The 13284-nt window shown below is 38.3% G+C and overlaps 1 protein-coding gene across 1 annotated transcript; it reads right to left on the bottom strand.

Annotated features, from left to right (window-relative positions):
* Positions 1-12005: 12005 nt before the first annotated feature.
* LOC120852931 (olfactory receptor 5H8-like) lies at positions 12006-12956 on the bottom strand. Its single transcript, XM_040226434.1, has one exon. It carries the CDS (start codon positions 12933-12935, stop codon positions 12006-12008), a length of 930 nt encoding a protein of 309 aa, XP_040082368.1. The 5' UTR covers positions 12936-12956.
* Positions 12957-13284: the final 328 nt, after the last annotated feature.

Raw genomic sequence — 13284 nt, forward strand, 5'->3', positions numbered from 1 at the left:
ATTTTGATCTGCGTTTCTTTAATATGTAGTGATGCTGAGCATCTTTTCATGTGCCTATTGTCTATCTGTATGCCTTCTTTGGAAAAAGGTCTATTTAGATCTTCTGCCCAGTTTTTCACTGGATTCTTAAATTATTTATTTATTTATTTTTAAGTGGAGGACAATCACTTCACAACACTGTGGTGGCCCCTGCCACACTCTCATTGGATTTTTAAAACACTCAGTTATATGAGCTGTTTGTATATTTTAGATATTAGCCTCTTATGAGTGAAAGTCGCTCAGTCATGTCCAACTCTTTGAGACCCCATGAACTCTACAGTCCATGGAATTCTCCAGGCCAGAACACTGGAGTGAGTAGCCCTTCCCTTCTCCAGGGGATCTTCCCAACCCAGGGATCAAACCCGGGTCTCCCACATTGCAGGCAGATTCTTTACCAGCTGAGCCAGTAGGGAAGCCCAAGAATTACTGGAGTAGCCCTTCCCTTCTCCAGGGGATCTTCCCAACCCAGGGATCCAACCTGGGTCTCCCACATTGCGGGCAGACGCTTTACTGTCTGAGCCACCAGGGAATCGCTACAATATAAGACATACTACCACAAAATTCCTAGAAGAGAACATAAGCTAAACACTTCGACATAAATCATAGCATTATTTCCTAGATCAGTCCCCTAAGGCAAAAGAAATAAAAGCAAAAATAAATGAATGAGACATAATTAAACATAAGAGGTTTTGCATAGCAAAGAAAATCATCAACAAAATTAAAAGACAACCTATTGAATGGAAAAAAAATTGCAAGTGACGTGTTCGATTCCTGGGTCAGGAAGATCCACAGGAGAAGGGATAGGCTCTTTGACTGTATAGATCACAACAAACTGTGGAAAATTCTGAGAGAGATGGGAATACCAGACCACCTGACCTGCCTCTTGAGAAACCTGTATGGAGGTCAGGAAGCAACAGTTAGGACTGGACATGGAACAACAGACTGGTTCCAAATAGGAAAAGGAGTATGTCAAGGCTGAATATTGTCACCCTGCTTATTTAACTTCTATGCAAAGTACATCATGAGAAACGCTGGGCTGGAGGAAGCACAAGCTGGAATCAAGATTGCCAGAAGAAATATCAATGATCTCAGATATGCAGAGGACACCGCCCTTATGGTAGAAAGTGAAGAAGAACTAAAAAGCCTCTTGATGAAAGTAAAAGAGGGGAGTGAAAAAGTTGGCTTAAAGCTTAACATTCAGAAAACTAAGATCATGGCATCCGGTCCCATCACTTCATGTCAAATAGATGGGGAAAGAGTGGGAACAGTGGCTGACTTTATTTTTCTGGGCTCCAAGATCACTGCAGATGGTGATGGCAGCCATAAAATTAAAGACATTTACTCCTTGGAAGGAAAGTTATGAACAACGTAGACGGCATGTTAAAAAGCAGAGACATTACTTCGTCAAAAAAAAGTCCATCTAGTCAAGGCTATGGTTTTTCCATTGGTCATGTATGGATGTGAGAGTTGGACTATAAAGAAAGCTGAGTGCCAAAGAGTTGATGCTTTTGAACTATGGGGTTGGAGAAGACTCTTGAGAGTCCCTTGGACTTCAAGGAGATCCAACCAGTCCGTCCTGAATATTCATTGGAAGTACTGATGTTAAAGCTGAAACTCCAATACTTTGGCCACCTGATGCGAAAAACTGACTCCTTTGATAAGACCCTGAAGCTGGGAAAGATTGAGGGCAGGAGGAGAAAGGGATGAAAGAGGATGAGATGTTTGGATGGCATCACCGACTCACTGGACATGGGTTTGTGTGGACTCTGGGAGTTGGTGAAGGATAGGGAGGCCTGGTGTGCTGCAGTCCATGGAGTCGCAAAGAGTTGGACATGACTGAGCGATCAAACTTGAACTGAATAGTAATAATAAGTATTCACTTATTTCACAATCATTTGAACCAGATTATTAGCTAGTTAGGAACATGTCGAACCAGAAATATATTAATTCACTGATTTGACAAAATAATTTACTTTATAAATTTTTGTTGTTAATAAATATGCTACGTCTACTTAGAGTGTCTGTTGTCACAGAGGGTGACATTTCTAGAAGCTGGATTTAATTGAGAGTACTTATTGCCCTACCAGTTTTATAGAAAAAAAAATTTAACCCCCAGTCTGGAATATTAATACAGGCAATGTAGATAAACAGTGGCAACAGCTGCAGTTGCTAAATATATATTTGTTTGAATGTGTTCCTTCTATAAAATTTTAAACAATTCAACAAACAAAAAATTTCAATTTAATGTGCAGGTGCTTGAGCCATAAATTTGAAAGAGTACTTAGGAAACACTTTCTGCATACAGTTTTATATACATATATATATACATATACATGCACACAAATATATATATATATATATATATATATATATATATACACACACACATACCTGCAACCTTTGTGAGTGTGTATATATATATATGTATAAAATCAATTTCATATATATGTATGAAATTATATTTCAATGAAATTATTTTAATTTCCAAAGAAATTGCTGTCAGAATTGGGTTAAAGGAAAGAGAGTTTATTATTTCAGTGATTTAACTTAAAAATCAATCAAAGAATGTAGTTAAGTTAATGGAATATATATTTTGAGCAAAATTATCAGAAGGATTTCTTACAGAGGAAGCATTATGATTCTATAAACTCACATTTATTTTTTTAATGTTCTAGTTCACCAAAACATATCCTATGGAATCATTACAATTAATCATATAATTATGTATCATTAAAGAGTACAATATAGTCTTAAATCTATTTTGCTCATCTAGATTTTACTCATAATAATAAAATAGACAGTTTATTCACTATTTGTTTTCCATTCTCAACTATGTTGGCATTTTGTAAACCAAATCAAATTAGTATAAAATTTAACAGTATTTTAACATCAGTTTTAAAAATAGATGTTATAGAAATCATTCTATCTTACCTATAGCTACCAAAGTTGAGATCCTTTTAGTGTTTGATTTTTCAAAGTAGAAAATAGTGCAAAAGTACTGCTTTGACAAGAACACCAGCAGCAATATTTTGCACATTGATTCATTTTGGAGGTTTCACTTTCCAAGCTCAGAAAAATGCTTTTTATATGAATTTGGTTTGAACACAAGACTCAACCAGTTTTATAACTGTGTGCTTTTGCCAGAAAAAAAGTGTGATTGAAGAACTGTCAATAAAATTCCCCTGATAGATCCCATGGATTCCCATTAGGACAAACCTAAGATTTTCTCCTGGGCATTTTGAGCTTGGACATTTATGAAAAATTCAGGTTGTTACACAGGGAATTACAGACTCTGAAATCATAAGAAGCATTATAGAGAGTTCAGTTTTTTAATTAATTTTTGTTGGCATATAGCTGCTTTAGAATGTTGTATTAGTTTCTACTGTATAGCAAAATGAATCAGTCATACATGTATATTAACCCCCTCCCTTTTGGATTTCCTTCCCGTTCATGTACCACAGTACATTGAAATTAGTACACTCCCTAACACCATACACACAAATGAACTCAAAATAGATTAACCTGAATGTCAGGTCAGACACAATGGAACTCTTAGAGGAGAACATAGGCAGAACTGTGACATAAATTTCAGCAAGATCTTTTCTGATCCACCTCTTAGAGTCATGAAAATAAAAACAAAAATAAATAAATGGAATCGAGTGAAACTCAAAAGCTTTTTCACAGCAAAGTAAACTATAAACAAGTTGAAAAGACAACCCTCAGAATAGTAGAAAATATTTGCAAACAAAGCAATGGACAAGGATTAATCTCCAAAATATACAAGCAGCTTATACAGCTCAATATCAAAAAGCAAACAACCCAATAAAAAATGAGCAGAGACCTATTAGACATTTATGTCTAAATAGACATTTATGTGAAGACATACAGATGCCAACTAACAAGTGAAAAGGTGCTCAACATCACTAATTACTAGAGAAATGCAAATCAAAAATATTAATACAATGAGGCATCACTTCACACAGGTCAGAATGGCCATCATCAAACAATCTACAAAGAATAAATGCTGGGGAGGGTATGGAGAAAAGGGAACCCTCATGCCCTATTCTTGTGAGTCTAAAAGTAGACAACCACTCTGGAAAACAGTATGGAGGTTTCTTAAAAAACGAAATATTCAGTTACCATATGACCCAGCAATCCCACTCCGGGGTATATACCCCAGAAAATCACAATTCAAATAATACATGCAGCCCAATGTTCATAGCTGCAGTATTTACAATAGCCAGGACATGGAAGCAATCTAACCTGACAGCATCAGAAAGTGAACAGCTGTTGCATTAAAACCCTCTTTGACATCCCTGAAGGACACTGGTGATGGAAAAACATTCCAGAGAGCAGAACTTTGACCATTGTACCGGGTTGTTCAATTTATTCTGGAGAAATGGACAGATGTGTGGATATATACCAGTTCATTGGCTTTGGCCAGTGGTTTGGTGGGATGTTCAAAGCCTTTGAAGGAAAATGACTGGAAATTGATGACAAGGAAATCTGTAAAAGAGTTATGTTAATAATTTCTCTGAATGGGCACAAACATGAAGATATTTGTGTCCCATGTGAATGTTCACACACACAAAAAAAGTGACCTCAGCAGAATAGGATATTAAGTGATTAAGATGACCCAATGACTGGACACTAGTTACTCTTTCTCAGATAACCTTGTCACCATTCAATTGTTGTTCAGTTGCTCAGGTATGTCCAATGCTTTGCAATCCCACGGACAGAAACACGCCAAACTTCCCTGTCCTTCACCATCACGCAAAGTTTGCTTAAACTCATGTCCATTGAGTGGATGATGCCATCCATCCATCTTGTCCTCTGATGTTCCCATCTCCTCCTGTCAGCTGTCTTTCCTAGCATCAGGGTCTTTTCTAATCAGTCAGCTCTTCAAATCAGGTGGCCAAAATATTGGAGATTGCTTCTCAACATAAGTTCCTCCAACAAATTTTCAGGATTGATTTTCTTTAGAATTGAATGGTTTGATCTCCTTGCAGTCCAAGGAACTCTCAAGAGTCTTCTCCAACACCACAGTTCAAAACCATCAATTCTTTGGTGCTCAGCCTTACTTATGGTCCAACTATCACATCCATACATGACTACTGGGAAAATCATAGCTTTGACAACCTGGACCTTTGTTGGCAAAGTAATGTCTCTGCTTTTTAATATGCTTTCTAGGTTTATCATGGCTTTACTTCCAAGGAGCAAGCATCTTTTAATTTCATGGCTGCACTCACCATCTGCAGTGATTTTGGAGCCCCCCCAAAATAAAGTCTGTCACTGTTTTCATTGTTTCCTCATCTATTTCCCATGAAGTGATGGGACTGGATGCCATGATCCTAGTTTTTTCAATGTTGAGTTTTAAGCCAGCTTTTTCACTCTCTTCTTTCACCTTCATCAAGGGGCTCTTCAGTTCCTCTTCCCTGTCTGCCATAAGGGTGGTGTCATCTGTATACCTGAGGTTATTGATATTTCTCCCGGCAATCTTGATTCCAACTTATGCTTCATCCACCCTGGCATTTTCACATGATGTAATCTGCATATAAGTTAAATAAGTGGGGTGACAATATACAGCCTTGGCATACTCCTTTCCCAATTTGGAACCAGTTCGTTGTTCCATGTCCAGTTCTAACTGTTGCTTCTTGACCTGCATTCAGGTTTCACAGGAGGCAGGTAAGGTGGTCTGGTATTCCCATCTCTTTCAGAATTTTCTAGTTTGTTGTGATCCACACAGTCAAAGGCTTCAGCATAGTCAATGAAGCAGAAGTAGGTGTTTTTCTGGAATTCTCTTGCTTTTTCTATTATCGAACAGATATTAGCAATTTTATCTCTGGTGCCTCTGCTTTTTCTAAATCCAGCTTTAACATCCGGAAGCTCTCAGCTTGGATATTTTTGAGCATTACTTTGCTAGCATGTGAAATGAATACAGTTGTGTGGTAGTTTGAATGTTCTTTGGCATTGCCCTTCTTTGAGATTGGGATGAAAACTGCCCTTTTCCAGTCCTGTGGCCACTGCTGAGTTTTCTAAATTTGCTGGCATATTGAGTGCAGCTCTTTAACAGCAGCATCTTTTAGGATTGGAAATAGCTCAACTGGAATTCCATCACCTCCACTAGCTTTGTTTTTAGTGATGCTTCCTAAGGCCCACTTGACTTCACACTCCAAGATGTCTGGCTATAGGTGAGTGATCACATCATTTTGGTTATCTGTGTCATGAAGATCTTTTTTGTATAGTTCTTCTGTGTATTCTTGCCACCTCTTCTTAATATCTCCTGCTTCTGTTAGGTCCATACCATTTCTGTCCTTTAGTGTGCCCATCTTTTCATGAAATGTTCCCTTGGTATCTCTAATTTTCATGAAGAGATCTCTAGTCTTTCCCATTCTATTGTCTTCCTCTATTTCTTTGCATTTCTTACTTAGGAAGGCTTTCTCTCTTTGCTGTTTTTTGGAACTCTGCATTCAAATGAGTGTATCTTTCCTTTTCTCCATTGCCTTTCACTTCTCTTCTTTTCTCAGCTATTTGTAAGGCCTCCTCAGACAACCATTTTGCCTTTTTGCATTTGTTTTTCTTGGGGATGGTCTTGATCACTGCCTCCTGTACAATGTCATAAACTTCAGTCCATAGTTCTTCAGGCACTCTGTCTATTAGATCTATTCCCTTGAATCTATTTGTCACTTGGCTGTATAATCATAGGGGTTTGATTTAAGTCATACCTGAATGGTCTAGTGGTTTTCCCTACTTTCTTTAAGTTTGAATTTTGCAATAAGGAGTTCATGTTCTGAGCCACAGTCAGCTCCCATTGTTGTTTTTGCTGACTGTATAGAGCTTCTCCATTTTCGGCTGCAAAGAATATAATCAATTTCACTTCAGTATTGAGCATCTGGTGATGTCCATGTGTAGAGTCATCTTGTGTTTTTGGAAGAAGGTGTTTGCTATGACCAGCTCATTCTCTTGACAAAACCCTGTTAGCCTTTTCCCTGCTTCATTTTGTACTCCAAGGCCAAACTTGCCTGTTACTCCAGGTATCTCTTGACTTCCTACTTTTACATTCCAGGCCCCCATGATGAAAAGGACATATTTTTTTTATGTTAGTTGTAGAAGGCCTTGTAGGGGAATCTTAGACACTATCCTTGATTCTCCAGACAAGAATACTGGAGTGGATTACTACACCCTCTTCCAGAGGATCTTCCCTATCCAGGGGTCAAACCCATGTCTCCTATGGCTCCTGACTTTCAGGCAGATTCTGTACCGCTGAGGCACCAGGGAAGCCCCATCATTTAACGGGCTCCTAAACAGAGTGGCCATGGTGGCAGGGACTGAGGTTATTGATTGGCTCAACAATATTGACTTTCCCTTCCTAAGTCCCTAAGCTTTACTCTCTCCTGGGATGGGTGTGCAGCCACAGCTGAGACCAATATTACATCCTTACATAGCACCATCATTCATTAGAGTGATCAGCTGTGTATTTGGTGGCAGCATGATTACACTGGAAGTGGAAGTGAAAATGGAAATAAAAGTGATCTGTTCTACTGGAATAGATACTCTAGATACAGATATGTCCGTGACATTCCTGCAGTCAATGCTTCTGCCCAAATTATCAGCCTTATTCTAACATATTTCCTGTTCCAATGTCATAGTGTTCTTAAGAGTACTGATTATGGTCAAGGAACTCACTTCAGAGCAAAATAAGTGTGGCAGTGTGCCCCTGCTTGTGGAATTCAGTGGCCTTACCCTGTGCACCACTCTCTGAAGCATATAGTTTGATAGAATGGTAAATGGCCATTGTAAAGCTTCAGTTATAGCAGAACTATATGGCAATATCTCACAAAGCTAGGACAAGTATCTCCAGAAAGCTGAAATTTCTGAACCAAACACCAGTGTATGATACTGTTTCATGGGTCTAGGAATCAAGGGGCAGAAAGGGGAGTGGCAGCGGTGACTACTGTCCCTAGTGATCTCTACAAAATATTTATTTCTTGTTCCTGTGTTTTTCTGCCCTCCTGGCATTACACTCTCACTTCCAAATGGAGGATTGTTTCTACCCAGACACAAACTGTGATTTCATTGACCTGAAAGTAAACTACCACTCACTACTTTTGAATCTGTATTCCTCTGTGTTATCGAACAAACAAAGGAGTTACTGTGCTGATTGAGGTGATAGATGGCAACTACCAAGAGGAAACAGGACTGTTCCACAAAGAGAGTACAGAAGAGTAGATCTGGAATGCAAATGATACACTAGGGTGAAGCTTTCAGACTATTTTTATAGTGCTATTTAAGTAGGAACTAGTAGATGTGTAGAAACTCCATTCTTTTTGTTTTCTAAATATCTTAATATTGTAAAATTGTTTTCCACTGATTGTTTCAAAATAGTGGGTTTTTAAAATTAACTCACACTGCTATAATCAAATATCTTAGATTTTGGCCTTATAACACAGACATTTTTTTTTACATTCTGGAGGTTGGGAAGTCTGAGTCCAAGGGTCCAGCAAACACTGTACTGGTGAGAACTTGCTTTCTGGCTGGCAAACAGCTGCCTTCTCCTATGGTCTTTCTTAGCTGAGTACACCTGTAGAGAAAGCTAGCTCTCTTGTCTCTCTCTCTTACTATAAGGGGACTAATCCCATCATGAAAAGTCTTACCCTTATGACCTCAGCTAGTCAGTTCACTCAGTTGTGTCCAGCTCTTTGCAATCTCATGAATTGCAGCACACCAGGCTTCCTTGTCCAGCACCAAATCCCAGAGCTTGCTCAAACTCATGTCCATTGAGTCGGTGATGCCATCAAACCATGTCATCCTCTGTCATCCCCTTCTCCTCCTGCCTTCAATCTTTCCCAGCATCAGGATCTTTTCCAGTGAGTCAGTTCTTCACATCAGGTGGCCAAAGTACTGGAGTTTCAGCTTCAGCATCAGTTCTACCAATGAATATTCAAGTCTGATTTCCTTTAGGATTGACTGGATCTCCTTGCATCCAAGGGACTCTCAAGAGTCTTCACCAACACCACAGTTCAAAAGCATCAGTTTTTTGGTGCTCAGCTTTCTTTATAGTCCAGTTGTCACATTCATACATGACTAATGGAAAACCATAGTTTGACTAGACGGACCTTTGTTGGCAAAGTAATGTCTCTGCTCTTTAATATGCTGTCTAGGTTTGTCATAGCTTTTCTTCCAGGGAGCAAGCATCTTTTAATTTAATGGCTGCACTCACCACCTGCAGTGATTTTGGAGCCCCCCCAAAATAAAGTCTCTCACTGTTTCCACTATTTCCCCATCTATTTGCCATGAAGTGATGGGACCTGATGCCATGATCTTAGTTTTCTGAATGTTGATATTTAAGCCAGCTTTTCCACTCTCCTCTTTCTCTTTCATCAAGAGGCTCTTTAGTTTTTCACTCTCTGTCATAAGGGTGGTGTCATCTGCATAGCTGAGGTTATTGATATTTCTCCCGGCAATCTTGATTCCAGCATGTGCTTCATCCAGCCTGGCATTCTGCATGATGTACTTTGCATATAAGTTAAATAAGCAGGGTGACAATATACAGCCTTGGTGTACTCCTTTTCAAATTTGGAACCAGGCTGCTTTTCCGTGTCCAGTTCTAACTGTTGCTTCTTGATCTGCATACAGCTTTCTCAGGAGACAGGTCAGGTGGTCTGGTATCTCAGAATTTTCCACAGTTTATTGTGATCCATATACAGTGAAAGGCTTAAACATAGTCAATGAAACAGAAACAGATGTTTTTCTGGAATTCTCTTGCTTTTTCTATGATCTAACAGATGTTGGTAATTTGATCTCTTATTCTTTTGCTTTTTCTAAATCCAGCTTGAACATCTGGAAGTTCATGGTTTGCATACTGTTCAAGCCCAGCTTGGAGAATTTTGAGCATTACTTTCCTAGCATGTGGGATGAGTGCAATCGTACAGTAGTTTGAACATTTTTTTGCATTTCCTCTCTTTGGGATTGGAATGAAATGTGATCTTTTCCAGTCCTATGGCCACTGCTGAGTTTTCCAAATTTGCTGGCATATTAAGTGCAGCACTTTCACAGCATCATCATTTAGGATTTGAAGTAGCTTAACTGGAATTCCATCACCTCCACTAGCTTTGTTCGTAGTGATGCTTCCTAAGGCCCACTTGATTTCACATTCCAGGATGTCTGCTCTAGGTGAGTGATCAGACCATCGTGGTTATCTGTGTCATGAAGATCTTTTTTGTATAGTTCTTCTGTGTGTTCTTGCCACCTCTCTTAATATCTTTTGCTCTGTTAAGTCCATACCATTTCTGTCCTTTATTGAGCCCATCTTTGCATGAAATGTTCCCTTGGTATCTCTAATTTTCTTGAAGAGATCTCTGGTCTTTCCCATTCTATTGTTTTCCTCTATTTCTTTGCATTGATCACTGAGAAGCCTTTCTTGTCTCTCCTTGCTATTCTTTGGAACTCTTTAATCAAATGGATATATCTTTCCTTTTCTCCTTTGCCTTTAACTTCTCTTCTTTTCTCAGCTATTTGTAAGGCCTCCTCAGACAATCATTTTGCCTTTTTGCATTTCTTTTTCTTGGGAATGGTCTTGATCACTGTTTCCTGTACAATGTCATGAACCTTTGTCCATATTTTTTCAGGCACTCTGTCTATCAGATCTAATCCCTCGAGTCTGTTTCTCACTTCCACTGTATAATCATAAGGGATTTGACTTAGGTCATACCTGATTGGTCTCGTGGCTTTCCCTACTTTCTTCAATTAAAGTCTGAATTTTGAAACAAGGAGTTCATGATCTGAGCCTCATGATCTTATGGCCTCGTCTGAGACTAATTACCTGTCAAAGAGTCTACTCTAATACCACCATATTAAGGGGCTGGTGCTTCAACATACAAATTTGGGAGGAAACTGACATTCAGCCCCTACAGTAGTCTGCACTTGTGTGCTCATTGTGTGCTCAGGACTCTTTGTGACCCTGTGGACTGTTCCACCTGACTCTTCTGTTCATGGAATTTTCCAGATAGGGATACTGGAGGAGGTTGCCATTTCCTCCTATAGAGGATCTCCCTCGCCCAGGGATCTAACCCACATGTCTTGTGCCTCCTGTATTGGCAGGCAGATTCTTTACCACTGTGCTAATTGGCAGATTTCAAAGACTGAGACCATTTCCTTCCAATTCTGCCACTTGTTTCTTTCCCATGCCCATTTCAAATTAGGTTCTCAATTTAAACTGTTAGCTTTCTGACACAGTGAAGATTTTCAGACTACCCAATAACAAGCATAGCTAGAAGGGGCCTTAGAAAGCATTATGGACAGTGAGAGGCAACTCACTCCTTTTTGGTCCTCATAGAAGCAGGCTGAGTTAAGAGAATCCTTCAACAGTGAAAGTCAGGTCAAAATCCTTGAATCCTTTCTCGTGTTTTCTTCATTGCTTTCCCATTTTGTTTATAGTTCTGTGTCAAATGAAAGTTGAATACACAAGAAGTGAACTCACTATGTCCTAAATAAAGTAGAATAGAAGACATTTTGATGGTCAGCAACATTCCTGGGATCTACCTCTGTTCACTCAAACACAACATGCTTACTATGTGGAGTTATATGTAATATGAGTCTCCAGACTATATGATTGATTATGATCAAAGGCCTATATTTGAGTTCTTTTCAGAGGTACAGCACAATTTTAGTGCTTAATATATGTTTAGTAAATACACTTATAAAACCACAATGAAGAATATGCAAGCATGTAAAATATTTTCATTTCTACTTATTTTAGTATGATATGAATACTTGATTAAAATTTCCTGTGTGTTTAAATAATATATATAAATATTTAAAATCACTTATTAGGTACTAAAACCTTGTCATTAAAATAATAGAACAGTTATGAATGCAAAAAACTTTGAATGTTAAACACAATTAAACATTTAATCTACATAATTTTATGCTGTTTTCATATAAAAGAACACATATAAGTATTAAATCTAAATGTTTCTTTTTAATATTTTTAGCAGTGAATATATGACTTTTTTATTTCTCAGGCTGTAGATAATGGGATTTAGGAAAGGAATTATGACAGTGTAAAACAGAGAGTCCATCATATCCTGATCATCTGCTTGTGTGGATCCAGGGTGCACATACATAAAAAGAAGAGGGCCATAATATAAAGAGACAGATAGAAGGTGGGCCCCACAGGTGGAGAAGGTCTTCCTTATGCCTTGCGCAGACTTCTTTTTTAAAATTGTGAAGAGAACTAGTGTATAAGAGATAAGAACAATAAGAATGGTGAACACCTGTATTGAACCAGAGAAAATAAATATCATCAGAACATTAATAGAAGGGTCAGTGCAAGAAATTTTAAACAAGGGCATGATGTCACAGTAAAAGTGATGTATTATGTTGTCATTACAAAAGGTTAATCTGAATAAAAAGCCTGTATGAATTAAGGCATGAAAAAGGCCACCGACAAATGATGAAACTAACATTCCCAAGCATAGTCTATGAGTCATAATCGCTGGATAAAGTAGTGGGTTGCATATGGCTAGATAACGATCATACGACATCATTGCCAGCAGAAAACATTCCGTAGTTGCACTGACTACAAATGAAAAAAATTGCACCATGCATTCAGAGAGAGATATCCTCTTATTCTGGGTAATAATGTTGACCAACATTTTGGGAGTCACTGTGGAGGATAACCAAATATCCACTAATGCCAAATTCCCCAGGAATAAGTACATGGGAATTTGAAGATGAGGGTCATTCCAGATGAGAGCAATCAGACAAAGGTTTCCCATGATAGTGATGAGGTATATCATCAAGAACAGCAGGAACAGGGGGACTTGCCATACTGGTTCATATGTAAGTCCTGTGAGAACAAACTCTGTCAGCTCTGTTGCATTTTTTGTTTCCATATCCTTAATAGATGGTCTCTGAAATACAGTGCAGTAGATGGAAAAAGGACAGCACCAGTCATTAAAAAGAAAATTTCAGGAAGATAATAGAAATACAAACATATACTTTATTTTATTTACTCTTACTGAAATACATGAAAAGTATTTGGTGGAAATTATTGTGCTGGAAAAAAACCAACTATAACATTGGCCAAAAATTTTGATCAGTTTTTCTGTATGGTTTTATGGAAAAACCCAAACAAACTTTTTGACCAACCACCTATTGTATCTCAAAATGTATATGAGAGTGAACAGATGTAGAATAGAAGAAAGACATTCTGAACATGAGCAAATTTATGGGAAAACTGCT

This window comes from Oryx dammah, unplaced genomic scaffold, assembly GCF_014754425.2.
Source record: "Oryx dammah isolate SB20612 unplaced genomic scaffold, SCBI_Odam_1.1 HiC_scaffold_2, whole genome shotgun sequence".
In the NCBI taxonomy this organism is placed as follows: Eukaryota; Metazoa; Chordata; class Mammalia; order Artiodactyla; family Bovidae; genus Oryx; species Oryx dammah.